Source organism: Bactrocera neohumeralis, unplaced genomic scaffold, assembly GCF_024586455.1.
Source record: "Bactrocera neohumeralis isolate Rockhampton unplaced genomic scaffold, APGP_CSIRO_Bneo_wtdbg2-racon-allhic-juicebox.fasta_v2 cluster09, whole genome shotgun sequence".
Lineage (NCBI taxonomy): Eukaryota > Metazoa > Arthropoda > Insecta > Diptera > Tephritidae > Bactrocera > Bactrocera neohumeralis.
The window spans coordinates 11,978,113-11,996,956 of record NW_026089622.1 but is presented as its reverse complement, the minus strand read 5'-3'; the positions used below and the strand labels follow the sequence as shown (position 1 = coordinate 11,996,956).

Below are 18,844 nucleotides of genomic sequence, written 5' to 3'. Positions count from 1 at the left end.
AATTTTCATGTTCCAATGTAAAAAATTGTTTCCAGAGATTTTACATACTCTGTAAATTGTTGGGTATTGTTTCTTCTTTTGATTTGCTCTTGATACTTGCCAAGCAATTTATTCAATTTATTACATACACTTTTTTTCAGCATTATTTCCATACCAAGTTTTTCCCAAATTCCAATCAACTTATCTTGTACTTGAATAGTGAATGATTTATGGGAAAACTTTTTTTTGTTCTGTTTTAGCACGTTCGCTTAAGTAAAAATAATATCTCAAGATATCCAGATGGGTTGGTAAATTAAGATCAGTCAAATCAGTAGACACACCAAAAACAGTAACATCTTGCTTGGGTATATGACTCATTGGGTTTTCGATAGTTGTTGATGTAGTTGCTTCATCTTGCGGTGTAGAGGATGGTGGATTCATTGTAAACTTTTGGAGGTAATAAGAATGAAATGGTAATTGTAAAGTAAGACGCGTAGGGTTTCGGTTGTTAAATAGAACTCAAATCTGGTTGCCCAGAGCTCCTTTATTTATAGCATTCCTTATCCTAATTTATGTATGCACCACATGCTGAGTGCATACACACATCTTAATACTAATCTACTGTATGTACATACCGACAGTATGTACACATATCTTAAGCATAAGTGTTTTTAAGGGCAAACACAATTGTCTATTGTTAGTTTAAGATCATTTGCGATCTTCAGGGCAAACATAATTGTCTATTGTTAGTTTAGGATCATTTGCGATCTCAAGGGCAAACACAATTGTCTATTGTTAGTTTAAAATCATTTGCGATCTTCAGGGCAAACATAATTGTTTCTTGTCTATTGTTAGTTTAGGATCATTTGCGATCTCAAGGGCAAACTCAATTGTCTATTGTTAGTTTAAGATCATCACTTAAATTAATTTTTTTCATTTACATATGTTCTGACTAAATAAAAATAAATTTCTTAAGAGAAAAATAGATATTATTATAAATATATAAATAAAAATAAAAAAAAAACATGGCAATTTAGCTGATTTTTTCATGTAAATCACCAAAAATGGTGATTTTTTGAAATGATTGTTCCAGGGGGTGTGCCACTGGTTCCTTCGGCAAAGTATCTTATTTTGATCCCTAGAATATGATTTTCATAGAGCAATGGGCGATTTTTTTGCCTCCCCACAAATCAACCCGGCCTAATGTAAATATATCACCACTAACTGCTGGGGCCGTATATTGAAGTACCGCTTCTTAGATGCTCACCTAAGAATATCTTATTATGTGGGCGTGGTTATCATTCGATCTTATATATTTTTACAGTACAGTAGGCGCAATTACGTTTTTTTATATGACCCCCAAGTTAACAATGAATATCATATCACACACCCAGCGTACCCTATTGCTATACACACTTTCACTCCCATACCTCATTCACTTATACCTATGGTACATACCTAAAGTTTCTACTATTTACCATATGATAGGTTTCTCTAGACATTTCAATGTATTTCATAGTCATTAACACTCGAATTCAACCAACCTTATATATTCATTTGTTGGTCGTTATTGTAAATAGTATTTTATATAACTATAATACAAAATATTGAAAAATCATTTCATTTTCATTTTAGATGGGCTTATCCAATTATTTCAAAAGTATTCTATGATACACTAAGCCACTCAATAGGTAAGTAAAATATATTTATCAAAATGCAGCAACTATTGTACTGTCATGTTGCTACAGAGTATTAAATACATAGCCTTGGCCTTGTATGCCTGTGTAAGTAAATATGTTGATTGCCAGTAGGGTAATCTTTTTACAAATTTTTTTTTTTTGCATTTTCTGTTCCCTTATACCCTTAGAATTAATGTAGAAACCCACTCTACCATTGGAAGGTTTCGAAAAAGGTCCAAAAATAATAATACCGCTCGACGTTCGAAGCGCTCGGAGTACACACCTGGCAGTACCTCAAACTTTAATTGCGTTTTTCTCAAAACACAGTTTTTTAAACTGGCGGGCATGATTCCGGTTGAACTAGTGAACCGATTTGCTTAAATTTTAATTTTAAATGTTCACAAAACGCCTGGCGATCGTCCCAATATTTTTTATAATTTATTGACAAAGTTATGACAAAATTTATGTAAAAACACATGTGGAAAAATTAAAAATAAAACGTTAAATACTTTTTTATTTATCAAAATTTTTTCGTGATTCTAGTAGGGACGATAACCATTCACGTACTTTTTAAGAATATATTGGGATTTTGTGTTTCGGATGATCCAAACATGAGAAATCGTGTCCGCCAGTGAAAAAACGCATCTCATTCACCCAGCCATTTCTCCGACAGATGTCATCAAAAAATTTCAGAAAAAATGTGTTTATACACTCCTCGATATACCTCATGATATGTGAAAAAAGTGCTATTGTAGAATAAAAATTTCTAAAAAAAATTTTCAAAAAACAGGTCAGATTACCCTACTGACCCCTGAACTAAGTAGGGAGGAGATATTGTAGATGGGCGTCATCGGACCATTGTACGCCCATAAAATGCTACATATAAAATGAAAATCTAAAAAGTGCCATAACTAAGTACTCAATTAAATTACAAAACTGTTATTTCGTTCAAGTTTAATACACATATCACACAAACCAAATTTGTTGCGAAGAAGTTCCTTTAGCAGCTCTTCATAAGCCATGAAGACTTATTAAGGTGCAATAACACATTAAGTAAATATGCTAAAATTATTAAATTGCATGGTTGACATGGCCCAAAAACGCTTTATAGTAATTAAGTACTTAAGTTCTACTTAATTCTTTCATTTTACAATATACAAATCAAGCACCATTGAAGATACGGGGATAAAACTTTGAACAAATATTGTTTTTAAGATATACCATCTCACGATTGAACACTTTGCAATCTCTAGATACCTAATATGGGAGGTACCTACGGTCTCTAGTGGCTTTTTACCAACGATATTCGAAGGGAACTGTTTTCTGATAATAATGTACTCTTTTGCCAAATATGGGCAATATCTATACTTCTCTGAGCCCCAAAATACCCAATAAATGTTTTCGAACTTCAGGGGAATGTTTTCCGATAATAGTGTATTCATGTGCCAAATAAGGGTAACTAGAGTCCATACTTCTCCGAGCACCAAATATATAACCAATATACAGGTTTTCAAACTTACGATGAGATCTCGTACGATATCGAAAAGAAATTAACATATAATATTACACAGACATGTTACAACAATAACAATGTGCCATATTTTTCAGGTAACACTATGTGGCCAATACTACGACTAGCCTCCATTAAGTGTAAATGTGGCAACCACATTTAACGTATCTTTAAATTTTTTTAATTCATGCATTCACAGGTTAATATTAAGTTCATTTATATTAGTCCAACTAAAGGTTAAGTTATCCAATCATCACCTGATGATTGTTGATCACCAGTACCTAATTACACATATGAGATAATAAATTCTAAGTGTTAAAGAGTGCTGCTTAAATTTACATACTAACGGTAGTACAAACCACTTTTGCAACCGCCAAACAAAACGCCAACTTGTTTAAAATGAACAGTCATTTTAATTTAATGTTTATTTAGTAAACAAATTTCTTTTAATACAGGTAAATGTTTATAAAAGGATTTATCGCGCATGCTCGTTGTCGTATCGCGTTAGTATCGACTTGATCGTAGCGCACAGGATCGATGTACCACGAAGTAAATAATCGATAGCTGGTGTCGACGTGAAGCAATGTGGAAAGAATCAAGAACGAAACGTTGAACGCTAATGTTGATGATCGATGAGTGTCTATTCTAATGTTGATGATAGAATTGTGTGGAACGGTGAGGCGCCGCACAGTATAGAAGTGAATGCTGGTAGTCGAATTGTTTATATGCGATGGTTGTGTAACGAATTGTGTCGAACGAATTGTATAAACGAATGAGTCTCCTATCCCGTTGTCCATCCTTTTTGTTTAGTGGGTAGGGGTACAGGTGTGGTGAGTTGTGTTGTAGTGTCATCCGCTGTGGTGAATTGCGCTCTTGTATTAGGATGTGCCAGTTTTACCGGGTAGAGGGGGTGGATGCTTAACTCATTTAAACACTAAACAAAGCATGTCAATTGGATTTTCGCCATACGTTGCCTGGACGATTCGTCGTTCTTAAACACCAACGACTCATCAACGAAGCCACTCGATTTTGCCCCTCAGGCACAACCACAAACGGATTGTATAGTCGATCAAATTTCAACAGCCGAATCAGTGATCAGAGTTTTGGCAACTGCTAGACGATTACCCCAAGATAATACGTCCCGATGGTGAACCCAAACAAATTTCGTAAGTCTAGTACGTGACATATTTCACAAATTTTTATGTCAAAGTGTGAAAATGGGCGAAATCGGACTACAACCACGTCTTCTTCACATATAACAGAATTTTAAATTCCACTTGATTCTTTCACTTTGGAGTACACAAATCAAGTCTAAAGGAATAAAGAAGCACGAATAACCGTATGACCAAAACTTGCCCAAAACCAACCTGAACTGTTCACGCCCCTAGGTACCGAATATTTGGACCGCAGTATCTGTAGTATACTTTTTACGGCAAATATCGGTCATATATATATAATATATATATGTATATAAATATACTATAGGTACTGGGGTCCAAATATTCAGTACCTTGGAGCTATATATATTATATTATTTTATATATGAGATTTATAAATTTGAAATTCAGGGAAAATCCTTACCTGACAATGGTATGTGTGTGTTGTCAAAAATGAGTTGAATGGAGTCTATACTTCCCTTAGTTCCCGTGTTCCTAGTACAACGATTTTTGATCTATGAATTATCTCACTGACAACAGTTTAATTGTGTGCCTAGAATGGATGATATTTGGCGAAAACTTGACCTAGCCCACATATAAAAAACATATAATATCCGGGTGACTTTACTCAATATGATGGTATGTGAGGTACGCTACCTTTTTTAGTAAGTGGCTTGATAATAGTTAATAGATAAAATCGGATCGATACTACCACAATCCCATATACTACGTATAATGATTTTGGTTTTTCTAAAAATTCTTATGCCGAATTTGTCTGTGCGTGTATGAGATATAATGAGTACATGTATGTATATATAAAATTGCTTACAGTATTTCCTTGGCTTTGATTTTTTCCAGTTGCAAGAGTATAAAATGTTCGGTTGCACCCGAACTTAGCTCATTCTTATTTGCTGTATATTATTTTCTTTATTCAACTGTAAAAACATATTTAATTAAACTAATTGTTAAAATTTATTATTGCCATATATAAGGTGTGTTCCAAAGTAAACAGGACTTTTTGAATCTATCGCCCCCTGGTAGCGTCATCTATGTATATGTCGACTAGTTCGTTAGAATCTGCTGTCCTTATCGATTGTCCAGTGAGAATTTCATGACATTTCATTGATTGGAAGTGAAGTTATTGCGTTTTAAGTGTCAGTATGTTTGTGTTATCGGTGCGAAAATGAGCTTCGAAGAGCCAACATTAAATTTTGTTTTAAAATTGGTAAAACTTTTACCGTAACGATTCAATTGATGAAACAAGTTTAAGGCGATGATTGCCTATCCCGTAGCAGAGTGCACAAGTGGTTTTAACGTTATTTATCCATATTATTCTTGAGCCCACGTTCATGTTCAGTCGTTTATTGTAAAGTAGTACTTCAATCATTTCTTCTCGAATTCTTCAGTAGATTCATGGAAGGTTCTGTTAACCGAATTTTGGTATTCTTTACATAGGCATTCTTCATTGCATAGGAATCCTTTAAGCTGTAAGGCTACATCATCCACCAAAAGGTCCTTTTTATCTGACAAGATATCTTCATACAATTGAGCACGGATTATTGTCGCAAGAAACGCTGCTATCCACGAAGAAATTGTTAATTTAGAAATTTACGAGTTCTTCTCGGCTTGTTAATTTGTAATAATGAAAGTTTTAGTTATAAAAACAAAAAACAAAATATAAGGCTTACTTTTGTTACAATTTCGCCTTGATTATGTAATTGAAATATTTACTAAAAACAGCTTACCTGTTGGAATGTGAAAATTAACTACAAATTATGCTTTTTTTGGTTTCTGTCTTGAAAAATTGTACATCGCTTTTTCTCTTTTAACATATCAATAACGGGTGATACAAGCAGAGGTACTTTCCTCAATAGTCTTTTTTTGACAGATCACGTGTGTGTCGTTATTTTTGCACAGTATTTTCTGACTTACGCCTAAAGAACGTTTGCAAATTCTACTTTATTTCGAAAAATCACGTTCTGCCAAGAATGTGTTTCATGCGCTTGGTCAACTGATGGTCAACATAATCGGCCTACTGAGCATACTATTCGCAACACCATCTCCTATGTTGAGAGCCAGCATATTCATTCTTGGATAATATTCGACAGAATATACCACGAACAACACGCGGTGATGAAAATATAACAACCGTAGCTGATAGTGTGCACGAATGCCATGTAGGGTCGATTCGGCGGCGTTCACAGCAACTAAGACTGTCGTAAAGGCGACTTGGCGCATTCTTAAATTGAAATCATACAAAATATAGGTTTTGCAAGAGCTGAAGCCGCTCGACCTTCGGGGGTACGTAAACAAGCAAATTTGCTGTATTTGAGACGAAGAGCAACCTGAAGATTTTCAAGAGTTTATCAATGTATCTATTGAAAAAACATTTCGGTAAGCAGATAATTACACGTTCTTGGACGGCCTATTGGCCAACAAGATCGTGTGGTATGACACAGTTAGACTTGGGAATATGTAAAGTCTTAAATCTTTGAAGACAATCCCGCTTCGATTTAGCCTTTGGAGCAAAATATCACGCGGGTCATTCGCCAGTTAGCAGTAGAAATTATCGAGCGAGTCGTCGTAAATCGGGTTCAACGGATAGACCATCTGAGACGTAGCCACGGCTAACATTTGAAAGATAAAACCTTCAAAAATAAATGCCAAAGAATATTCTTTCGAATGCAAATAAACAATACCCATTACATTTGAAATTTCTGTATTTATTCTTTAAAAAAGTTGAGAACCTCGAAATGGATCACTCTTTATAACTCTATATCTATCTCGATAATACAAACAACCGTTATGCGAACAAAACTATGTGCAGTTGCTACTTTGCAGCAACATGTTGGAAGAGTCTAAAAAAAGACCTCGGAATTTTTATATAGCGTAAGTGTTAGTAAAAAGTCGGGTGGTGAGCGGCGAACTGCTTGGCTACGCCGCAACGTAACATGCAATATAGGCGACGGGAGGAGAATCAATATCATCAAATAATTTGCAGCGTGGCTCACTCGCCCATTTGGCTCTTTACGAAATGGTTGTGTGCGGAATTGAATATTAATAATGCTATCTCAAATACTGAGGATGCTCATGATCCGAGCTGATCTACCAATCCCAGTAATGGCTTCAATTTCCAGTAAAAACATCTTTCGCGTTAACTATTATAGCGAAGCCTTAGCGAGCTGATTGAAAGTGTATTGTAATTATATTTGGTATCTAATGAATTTATAATATAGGCTCAAGCTCACCTACAGTATTTTCTTTTCACTTTGAATATATTGCCTTATTTTATTGCAACATTATATGAGTATAGTATTAGCTCTATGGCACCTTGTAACCATGTTTAAATTTTTTGTATAAGAAAAAAAATTGTCAATCAGCTTATCAGCAAGATCCAATATTGAACTTAACAAAATTTACCCATAAATATAAATATAAATATAAATAGACTTCTGCTGGCCAATTCTGTGAGAAGAATAAAGTTTTTCAATGTCAATTCTTTGACGGCATCTACCCAATTACATGATTGTAAAATGGGCGTGACACAGCCCACCTTTAGGTGAAATTCTCTATCTAAAGGTCCACTTGATCAATTAAGTAAATTCGGTGCCACTCCTACCTCCCGTATAGCACAGTTATAAATTCCATTTGATTCTTTCACGTTCCAAAATAAAAATCAACCTACGATGACGTTTGGTATAAGATTATTAGTAGTAATAAAACTTTGCACTATAGTGCCTTTAAGGTTTGCCTTTTTGTGACTAAAAATTGCCCCAGATACCGAATATGTATGTAAATCCCAGTACGTATGAAATATTGGTCAATGTGTTAAATATATCACTGAAACTCGGAGAGAACATTTTCTTGATAAAAGTGGGTCTGACAGTTCGAATTGAGAAGAATCAATTTAATGATTCCCTCATATATTTAATAAAGATATTTTGGTACTTCCAGCTGATACCGCATATATCGGTCAACAAGAAATTCAGAGAGACTCCCTCCGTAACAATAGTATATTTTTATGCTTAAAATGGCAAAAACTCAGGACTTTGTGTTCAATAGTGATGAGCGTTATTTCACCACCGGTGATTTTATCACTGTGATTGAAAAATCGCTTATAGTCACTGCTATTGCTAGCCCAAAATATCAGTGATTGGTGATTTTTCTTCACGCCAATATTTCACTGTGAATGAAATTTACTATCACTAGCTTATGAACAATAATTGCATGTGGTGATTTTTTTGGTGTTAGAAGTAGAAAATGTGATTTTGAATAGTTCTTTATTCACTGTGAATATATATGGTAAGACGCAGAAATTCTGATTTTGAATACTTTTTCACTGTGAAAATATATGTGTATTGCGTTTTATTTAATTCCGTTGAACGATATCTTAAAATAAATATTTTGAATTCGAATTTTTTTAAATTTATTAAATATTGTGAAAATGTTCTTTTAAAATAAATAAAAAACGAATTGAAATGTAGCAATTTTTCAATAATAAGTGAAACACATGCAAAATGCAAAATTTGTAAAAAAGATATATCATATTTTGTTTAATACGAGTATACAAATTATTCTGATTTAATTTATGGAAAATTTAAGGTATTGCATTATTAATTCCTTTTATTTCAGATTATATATTTTTGTTTTGGCTTAATTGCAGGTTAGAACTACTTAAAATATCTACGTTATTAAGAAAAGTAGCGATCGCAATAGCTATAAAAAATCACAGTGATTTAAAAATCGCAATCACTCTTTTCGCTGAAACTAAAAAAATCGTTACTTCGCCCATCACTAGGGTCAAATAAGTCGGTTAGTGTGTGAATTATTTGCTAAGAAACATATTATTGACAATAATTTAGTAATGGCAATGGTTACTGCAATCAGTTTGGCTCTTCTAGCCCGAAAATAAGCCGTGTTGCGATTTCCGTACAATCAGAATTTCAATCTGACTTTCAAGCGTTTATGTTGGACAAAACATGAGATATTTTAATAAATTTAAGTTGACAATTTTGTGCTGAATTGAAATCCTTATTTCACCGATTTCGATCTTTTGGAACAGTTGTTTATAACACCTAAAACTAATCGAGATACATATAGAGCTAAGTATATATAATTGATCAGAATGACAAAGCGAGTTAAATTCAGACAGATTGTTTGCCTGTTCGTCCGCCTTTCCGTCCGTGTAAGCGATAACTTAAGCGCAAATTACGAAAGCCCGATTAAACTTAAAGCACCTGTTCTTTGGCACCCAAGTGGTTTAATCGTCCATTGCCACACCCAGTAAGCTCCAAATTATGATACAAAAGCGTTATTTGGTACAAGGTTCTGAAAATTTAATAAGCGGTTGTCGCCCGGCCCTCTAGGAGGTGGGATGATGGAATAAGTCGTCAATGACATACAATCGCCTACATACTAACGCCTACTTCTTATGTGCAGTAAAATTTCAATAATTCGGACACTCTCCAATCCGGACAACGTGGTAATCCAAACACTGAATTGCTTTCTATTGTTGGCTCTGTATTCTCAACACTCTACATTTTAATTTCCTCATATAACCGAATTTTATCATTTATTTATATATTTAGTCTTTTTTCTCGTCTGTTATTTTCCGCGATTTTCCCGATTTGATTTGAATGTATGTTTTCATAGGTAAACATAGGATTTTTTATCAAAACAGGGTTCTATCTCTTTCAACGTTCAAGCTAACCGTCAAACCGTTTTACCGTTTACGCAAACGAGTTATAAGTAGAATAAATAGTTCAACCAAATTGTTCTATTTCTGATTTTAAAGTGGGGATAATTCATGTGGATTGGAGGATGGAGTCATGTGTAGAAGTTGTCGCAAATGAGGAAAGTTCTCCTTTCGCCATTCATTTGGGAGTGGCCAGAAACGATTCTTTTACATATGACTCAAGCAGCTCACGACTTCCGGTCTTTGACCAAGTATCCTCTGGGTAGTCTAAGAACATCCGTTTGAAGGTATGCTAAAGTGAGAAGGCGAAATATCCCCTACATAGGGTTGTGCGCTGGGTTTGGGACCCGCCACGTAAAAAAACACCCCCAATAAAAAGTAGCAACCAGCTTCTGATGAGAGACCCCCCTATTGATGACGACTATGGCAAATGAAATAAGGACTACGAATTGAGGGCATGAACTTGGAATATCCGGTCCCTTAATTGGGACTGCCCAGCTGGTTGATGTCCTCGCGAAAATAAAGGCTGACATCACCGCCGTCCAAGAAATGCGATGGACGGGACAAGGACAGAGACGAGCAGGTCATTGTGGCATTTTCTACATTGGCCATATAAAGCAGCGCAAGTTTGGTGTTGGACCATATCGCTGATTTCCGCCCACGCCCCGACGGAAGAGGAGGACGATGTGACCAAATATGCCTTCTATGAGCGCTTGGAGCGCGCCTGTGAAAGCTGCCCCCGCCAAGATGTTAAAATCATGCTTGGTAACTTTAACGCCAGGGTGGGTAAAGAAGGTATATTTGGCACTACGGTCGGTAAATTCAGCCTCCACGACGAAACATCCACAAATGGGTTGAGGCTGATTGACTTCGCCGGGGCCCGAAATATGTTTATTTGTGGTACTAGATTCCAGCACAAGAAGATACATCAAGCTAGCTGGCTGTCTCCGGATCGAAAAATTACCAACCAGATCGATCATGTTGTAATAGACGGCAGACACGTCTCCCGTGTTCTAGACGTGCGTACGCTCCGAGGTCTTCACATTGACTCTGATCACTATCTTGTTGCAGCCAAGATTCGCACCCGCCTCTGTGCAGGAAAAAACTAACGTCAACAAACACAAGGAAGGTTCGACGTCGAGAAGCTGCAATCTCAACAGACAGCCGAACGATTTGCTACTCGGCTTGCACTCCTGCTCTCTGAAAGCATTCGTCAACAACTCGGTATAAGGGAACTGTGGGACGGCATTTCAAACTCCTTACGTACAGCTGCAACCGAAACCATTGGTTTTCGGAAAGTGCAGAGAGGAGGAGAGAAAACAGACTGCCTACATCGCAACGTTACGATCGACCACAACACGTGCGGGATGGGATAGATACCGAGAGTTGAGGAGGAAGCGAGACACATTTCCAGACAGAAAAATAAAGAGGCCGAAATGCGTGAGTACTAAGAGCTTGATAAGCTGGCCGACATGGGTAATGCTCGAAAATTCTACAAAAAAAAATGCGGTGGCTTACAGAAGGTTTCAAAACCGGAGCATACTCCTGTAGAACCCACAAAGGTGATCTAGTCACCGATGCCCAGAGCATACTTAAATTATGAAGGGAACACTTCTACAGCCTGCTGAATGGCAGTGAACGTTCAAGGCTAGGAGAAGGCGAACCCGATTCCCCAATCGCTGACGAGGCAGCAGACTTTCCATTGCCCGACCATAAGGAAATCCGAATAGCATTTAACCGTCTGAAGAACAACAAGGCGGCGGGGGCCGATCGATTACCGGCCGAGCTATTCGAACACGGCGGCGAAGAACTGATAAGGAGCATGCATCAGCTTCTTTGCAAAATATGGTTGGACGAAAGCATGCCGAACGATTGGAATTTAATTGTGCTCTGCCCAATCCACAAAAAGGGAGACCCCACAATCTGCGCCAACTACCGTGAGATAAGTCTCCTCAACATCGCATATAAGGTTCTATCGAGCGTATTGTGTGAAAGTTAAAAGCCCACCGTCAACAAACTGATTGGACCTTATCAGTGTTGCTTTAGACCTGGCAAATCAACAACCGACTAGATATTCACCATGCGCCAAATCTTATAAAAGACCCGTGAAAGAGATTCGACACACACCGCCTCTTCGTCGATTTCAAAGCTGCTTTCGACAGCACGAAAAGGAGTTGCCTTTATGCCGCGATGTCTGAATTTGGTATCCCCGCAAAACTAATACGGCTGAATAAACTGACGTTGAGCAACACTTAAAGCTGCATCAGGATCGGGAAGGACCTCTCCGAGCCGTTCGATACCAAACGAGGCTTCAGACAAGGCGACTCCCTATCGTGCGACTTCATCAACCTGCTGCTGGAGAAAATAATTCGAGCTGCAGAACTAAATCGAACAATTACAATCTTTCACAAGAGTGTATGTACAGCTGCTGGCGTATGGCGATGATATTGATATCATCGGCCCCAACACCCGCGCCGTTATTTCTGCTTTCTCCAGACTGGACAAGGAAGCAAAGCAAATGGGTCTAGCAGTGAACGAGGGCAAGACGAAATATCTCCTGTCATCAAGCAAACAGTTTTCGCACTCGCGACTTGGCTCTCACGTCACTGTTGACAGTCATAACTTTGAAGTTGTAGATAATTTCGTCTATCCTTGAACCTGCGTAAATACCACCAACAATGTCAGCCTGGAAATCCAACGCAGGATAACTCTTGCCAACAGGTACTACTCCCGACTGGGTAGGCAATTGATAAGCAAAGTCCTCTTTCGAGGAACAAAAACCAAACTCTATATGTCACTCATAATTCCCTTCCTTCTATATGGTGCAGAGGCTTGGACGATGACAAGAACTGATGAGTCGACGTTGCGAGTTTTCGAGAGAAAATTCTGCGAAAGATTTATGGTCCTTTGCGCGTTGGCCCCGGCGAATATCGCATTCGATGGAACGATAAGCTGTACGAGATATATGACGACATTGACATAGTTCAGCGAATTAAAAAACAGCGGATACGCTGGCTAGGTCATGTTGTCCGAATGGACGAAAAACACTCCAGCTCTGAAAGTATTCGACGCAGTACTCGCCGGGGGAAGCAGAGGAAGAGGAGAGTGGAGAAAGACATGGCTACGCTTGGAATATCCAATTGGCGCCACGTAGCGAAAAGAAGAAACGACTGGCGCGCTGTTGTTAACTCGCTCGTAATCGCGTTAGCGGTGTCTACGCCAATTAAGAAGAAGAAAATAATTCATGTGTTCCTAAGTTTTAACTAAACTGAGTTTGTATTAATAATGCTACCAGTAACAAAGTAAAAGCATTTATTTCTAACTTTTGCCCAGAAAGTGGAGTCTTGAAGAAATTAAGTAGAGTAAAAACAATTCGTCTGCTTCCAAAGAAGTGCAATGCTGACAAACATAAAGTTAAATGAGCTAAAGCTTGATGAGTGATTGTAAATTTTGAACAAATTTATTTGTATTCTTGGCAGTTGTATTATTGGAACAGAAAACGGACGTGATAAAGGAAAACCTATGCGATCTGCGGAATACCAACTGATACACCAACAATTTTATCGGAGATCTTAAAGATAATCTAAGACGCTCTGTGCTGCAATTTATGGATCAAACGTTGAATTTATGGCTATTAACAGTTAGCTTTACCATTTTCGTTCACGATATGGAATAAAATTTCTGAAAGTATTTGGCGAGAAACAAGCGAATTATTCGGTTTCTGTGCGACCGTTTTTGAAAAACTACGCACGAAAAATGCAGAAATGGGCCTTATATTTTCTCAAGTTTATAATGCTTTTGAATTTTTATTATTATATGTATATATTAGTTTTTTTTTTTTAACTATTAATTCGTTTTAAGTCCCGTCACGAAATTTCCTTGGAAATACCCTAAAAAAGTTCCCTGAAAATGTTAGCCCTTAATATTAGCATTAAGAACTGGACCAAAGCCTGTAAAAATTTTCCATGGAAATGTTTATCTTTAAATTCCTACAGATCAGAGGTATTTGACGGCATCGCTTTGACTTTAGGCGCATATTTTTCAGAATTGTTCACTCTACAAAAGTGCGCCGTGCAACAAAGTCGTAACTCTCACCGACGAGGTGGTACGGTGCTCTAAACCCGATTTTTCCAAGAATTTCGCATTTTTTTATATATATCTCGTAAATGACAGGAGCTATTTTGCGCACCAATAACTCAAGGAAAATAACAGATCTATTAGTCCAAATGTCCCGGGATGTTTATTTTGATGATGGAATTGATAACTGGCTAAATGATGACAACGATGATCAGATTGAAAAAGTCAATCTGGACAGTAGTAGCCAAGATGAAATTGAACAGTATTCTCAAGCTGCGTTCAACACTTGAATTAAATACACGGAAAGTGTATGAAATAAATTTTTAAAGTAAAATTAAATAGACTATTTCTATTTAGTAGTTCTTTTCCAAGTTTTTTTCTATCAGTCGGTAATCCGATCGCTTTGATATTGTGGACACTGCTTGGTTTTCCTTCGTCCGAAATTTTTATCATATATGTAATTCTTTTACTTTGCAGTATGTCAGTCAAAGGCTAACAATGAAATCGTAATGAAATAAAACATCGCATACAAAGTGTATTAATGTTATGTGACCATTTATCTTAAAATAATCAAAATCAAAGTTCCTATTGAGAATTTTTTACCGAAGTTATCTGTCAGCCTGTAAGATATGTTATTGAAGTGAGGATAAAATCTTTTTCTGATGCCTGTATGTCAAAAATGGTAATGCCAAGCACAGATAATATCGCTTCACTGTTACCTCACTTCCAAATATCTAATTGGTATTTCTGCTCTTTACAAGATATTTTTGTAACATAATTTTTTTATTCAATAATACTCGTTACTTAAAGTTTAATGTTGATTCTGATTTAGAAATATTGTTTATCTTATTTTATTACTTTTTTTATTCATAGTTGTCAATATTGCAATGAACATAAAATCTTATTGGTGGTATTTAATTTATACTTTTAATACGATGTGGAAGAAAAAACTTGCACATCAGTGTTATCACGGGCATTGACCAACAAAATAACTATGTATAAAGCAAAAGGGAATGAAAAAAGTAGCAATAGTATGTACATTAGAGTCGGTAAATTTTTTTCTTGACAAAGCGGTTATCAAAATCGTAAGCTACGATGAATCCTGAGAAAATTTGCCCAAGAAACCATGGGTCTAAAATGAAAATCGAGCTTCCGGTTTTTAGCGAGAAAGTTTCGTATATTGTATTTTGTAAAAAAGAAATCCAATTCCTATTCCACTGTCGATTGTTTACTTGTTTTGTAGCTTTCGAAGCTAATTTGCTCAAATTTGGTATGTGATATTATATTTAAGCAGAAAATTCGACAGTACAGAAATTTTGTATAGGGGTTCATATATATGTCTCTGTAACCACCCCACCGATTTCGTTCAAATTTGGTATACATATTACACAATGCCTACTTAAGGGATGTCTGGAAAATGATCGAAATCGGATAATAACCACGCCCACCTCGCATATAACGGAAATTTTTGAAAACACAAAAGATCGGAAATTTGAATAACTGTTTAAGGGAAACATCTTGAGTTTGGTATTCGGTGTTGTATTGCAGCCAAAAATCCGACTATATGAAAATTTTGGCATGTCACCACCCTCTTTTGAGTGCATACATAAATCTCTGGAACTACTTTATCGATTTCGTCTAAATTTGGTACACATTTTAGATTGTACCTAGTTAGGTGAGATTATGAAAATGAAGAAAGAAGTGTGTGCTTCTGATTTTCGCGATTCTAACATTTTAAAGCAAAACTTAAGCTTCTTTTAATTATGGAGTCATCTCCTATATCAATTAGTTCTTGTGCTAATGATATTACATTATCAAATCTCTCTGAATCAAATTGGGTGCATATGCCATATGCTTTTGGTTTGCCAAGTAATTTACACGAACTAAACTTGCCAACTTGCCGCGATGTTTTAAAATATTTTTTTTTTTGAGTGATCGGTCCAAAAATAGAAATAAAATGTTTTCGTAAGCATCTTTTACTCCACAAGTGGCGGATAAATTGATTGAAATTTGGAGCAAACTGAATATTGGCATAATGACGAAGAAAACCATAATAAACAAGCTGAAAACCTTGCTGAATAAATATTTTAAGGAAACAAAAGGCACGTCTACATCTAAAAAATACACCGCATTTATCAAGACTATGAACAACTGATTCTATATTGGAAAATGCAAGTGCAATTTACAAAGAAATTGTTGCTCATGTGGTTTGATGCCTGATCATTTACACGAATTTTTGACTGATCAGCATACCGCGAGGAAACTGACAATTCCAGCGGTCCTGGCGGATGTTGTTGATTTGGATTTGGCTCCAACAGCTACTGAATATTCATCTTACCGGCCTGACTCATCAGATATGGACGTTAATGAAGATATTGTGTTCAAAACACCAAATGCAGAAAGGTCAATTGTTATTAAGCGCGGCCCGTATACGAAAAGGCTTGATACCACCAATTATGCTATGATGTGCAACAAATTTGGTGTGTCAGACAGAGTTGCTATATATTTCAAAGACGACAATGGGGAACTTATTATTGTGGACAAATGTAAAGTAGCGCGAGAAAAGAAAAAAATCAGGGATTCTGTGCGGCAAAAACAATGCAGGAATTCCAGCTTGCTGGCATTCTCATTTGATGGCAGAAAAGATGAATCATTGACAATGGAGAAGGTTAATCATAAGCTTCACCCAAAAGTAGTTAAAGAATCTCACCTATAGAGAACCTAAAACCGAACTATTGGGTCATTTAACACTCAATGCTGAGGACGCTGGTACAAAACAAAAGCTGCTATATGACTTCTTTGTTAAAAAGAACTTAGCTCATTTCGATCTGGTTGGTATTTGCTGCGACGGTGAAGTCAGCAATACTGGCACGGAAAACGGCACTTTACGACGGTTTGAAGTACTGTTAGACAAACCATTGCACTGGTTTGTTTGCTTGTTACATTTTAATGAGTTACCTTTTCGCCACTTATTTTGCGCGCTAGAAAAATCAACTACAAGTGGACCGCGAACTGACAGTGGAGCTCTGACAAAATTAATGGAAACCTGTGAACAGATTCAGGTAAGCAATGAATTAGTGCTTTAATAAAGATCTCTATTTTTGGTTCTAAATAAGTAACTTGTTCTTTTTATAGGTTGTACTCGACTTTCAGCGTATTTTGTTGGGGAATATGCCTCCTTCCTTGTCGTCAGAACAGGAAAAAACTCTTTCAACAGACGTTAAGTACTTGCATCGGATAGCCAACGCGATTCATAACGGTTCCTGTCCAGAAGATTTAGGCAACGTGAAACCTGGACCCATCGTTCACTCTCGTTGGTTAACCAAAGCTAGTAGACTTCTGCGATTGTACGTAACAACAAATTCACCATCCGAAAATTTAAGAATTTTAGCAACGTTTGTCATGAAAGTTTACGTACCTTTGTACTTTAATGTTAAGTATTGCAACTCGGTAATATATGGCAGTTCACACTTATGTAAATATATTTGTTCAACGCAATATTTACCACAAAATCTGCGCGAAATTGTAAATAATGTTGTTCAAAATAACTTATATTTTGCACATTCAGAAAATGTTCTACTAACAATGTTTTTTGATGCCAGAAAGGAAGTGCGCCAGAGGGCTATAAAAAAAATTTTGTACTATCGTCAAAAACTTTACGACCCATCAAAATTAAGAGCTTACAAAAAACCAACTATAAATTTTGACTGCACTGATTATGTTGAGATGATAAACTTAGATAACAATAGCATTTTGTTGGAGCCGCCCTTCACTGCAAACATACCCTATGACCATTAGCTCGAATACATAAAATTTGACAATCCTCCACTTCCGGATCCACAAATTCCTCCACATAATCACGGAACCGAGCGCTTTGTGCAACTGCTGACTAGCGTTTCACGTCGAACTATAGAAAAAAATCGCGATGGTGTTATGGCAGTCACGGTAGCAAGTCTAAACGCAACATCTAGGATGGACAGCAAACAAGACCTTAAAACTAATTAATTCTGAACTTTAGAAGTATATTATATTTTGTTTGGCCCTTAACAGTTAAGTTTTTGCTTTATATATAGATATAAAATGATATTGTTAACTGCAATACGATTTCGCGGAAGATTAAAGCTATTAAAGTTTGAAATTTTATTTATTATTATTTTAATTTTTATGGGTGGGTAGGTAACATATACACAAACCGACCACAGCGGCCAACGACCATACCACGCTGAATACATCGGTTCTCGTCCGATCACCGAAGCTTTTTAAAACCCGATCTAAATACTATTATTTTATAAATATCTAATTTATTTATTTATTTATTTTTATTTATAATAATTCATATAACAAAAAGAGTTTTATTATATAAATACATAAACGCAGCACTGGCTACGAGGCCTTCAGCCGTCTTGTAATTATAACTAGGTGAAAAATTCTATTTGCTAAGGGTTAGTAAAGATGTAAGTTGCTTAAATATATTTTAACAAATCGTTGGTTTTTAAGAATCTATATACAATCATCACGTTTTTTTCTGAAGGTTCACTTAGTAGTTTTATGAGATCAATGTTGCCAGAGTTGTGGGCTGTTGGGTGAAGCATCGGACTGAGTGTGAGTAAGTGTTTGATAGAAGCGGTGTCATCGCAAAGGGGGCAAATGGATGGGCTTTTACCCGATAGTAAGTGGGCGTGTGTTATGATAGTGTGTCCAATCCTTAATCGAATATATGTCTTCATTGCGCTAGTTGGAATTGTTG

At 36.4% G+C, this 18,844-nt stretch overlaps 1 protein-coding gene across 15 annotated transcripts in view; it reads left to right on the top strand.

The window, feature by feature from the left end:
- LOC126764541 (endothelin-converting enzyme 2) overlaps window positions 1-18,844 on the top strand; it is a 1,258,369-nt gene that overhangs the window by 849,776 nt on the left and 389,749 nt on the right. For all 15 annotated transcript variants that reach the window (XR_007668060.1, XR_007668059.1, XM_050482233.1 and 12 more), the window contains one exon: window positions 1,615-1,670. Coding sequence is in view for 13 of the 15 variants with exons in the window: in XM_050482233.1 (XP_050338190.1) it covers window positions 1,615-1,670 (56 nt within the window). In the remaining 2 variants the exon portion in view is untranslated. The remainder of the gene's footprint in view (window positions 1-1,614; window positions 1,671-18,844) is intronic.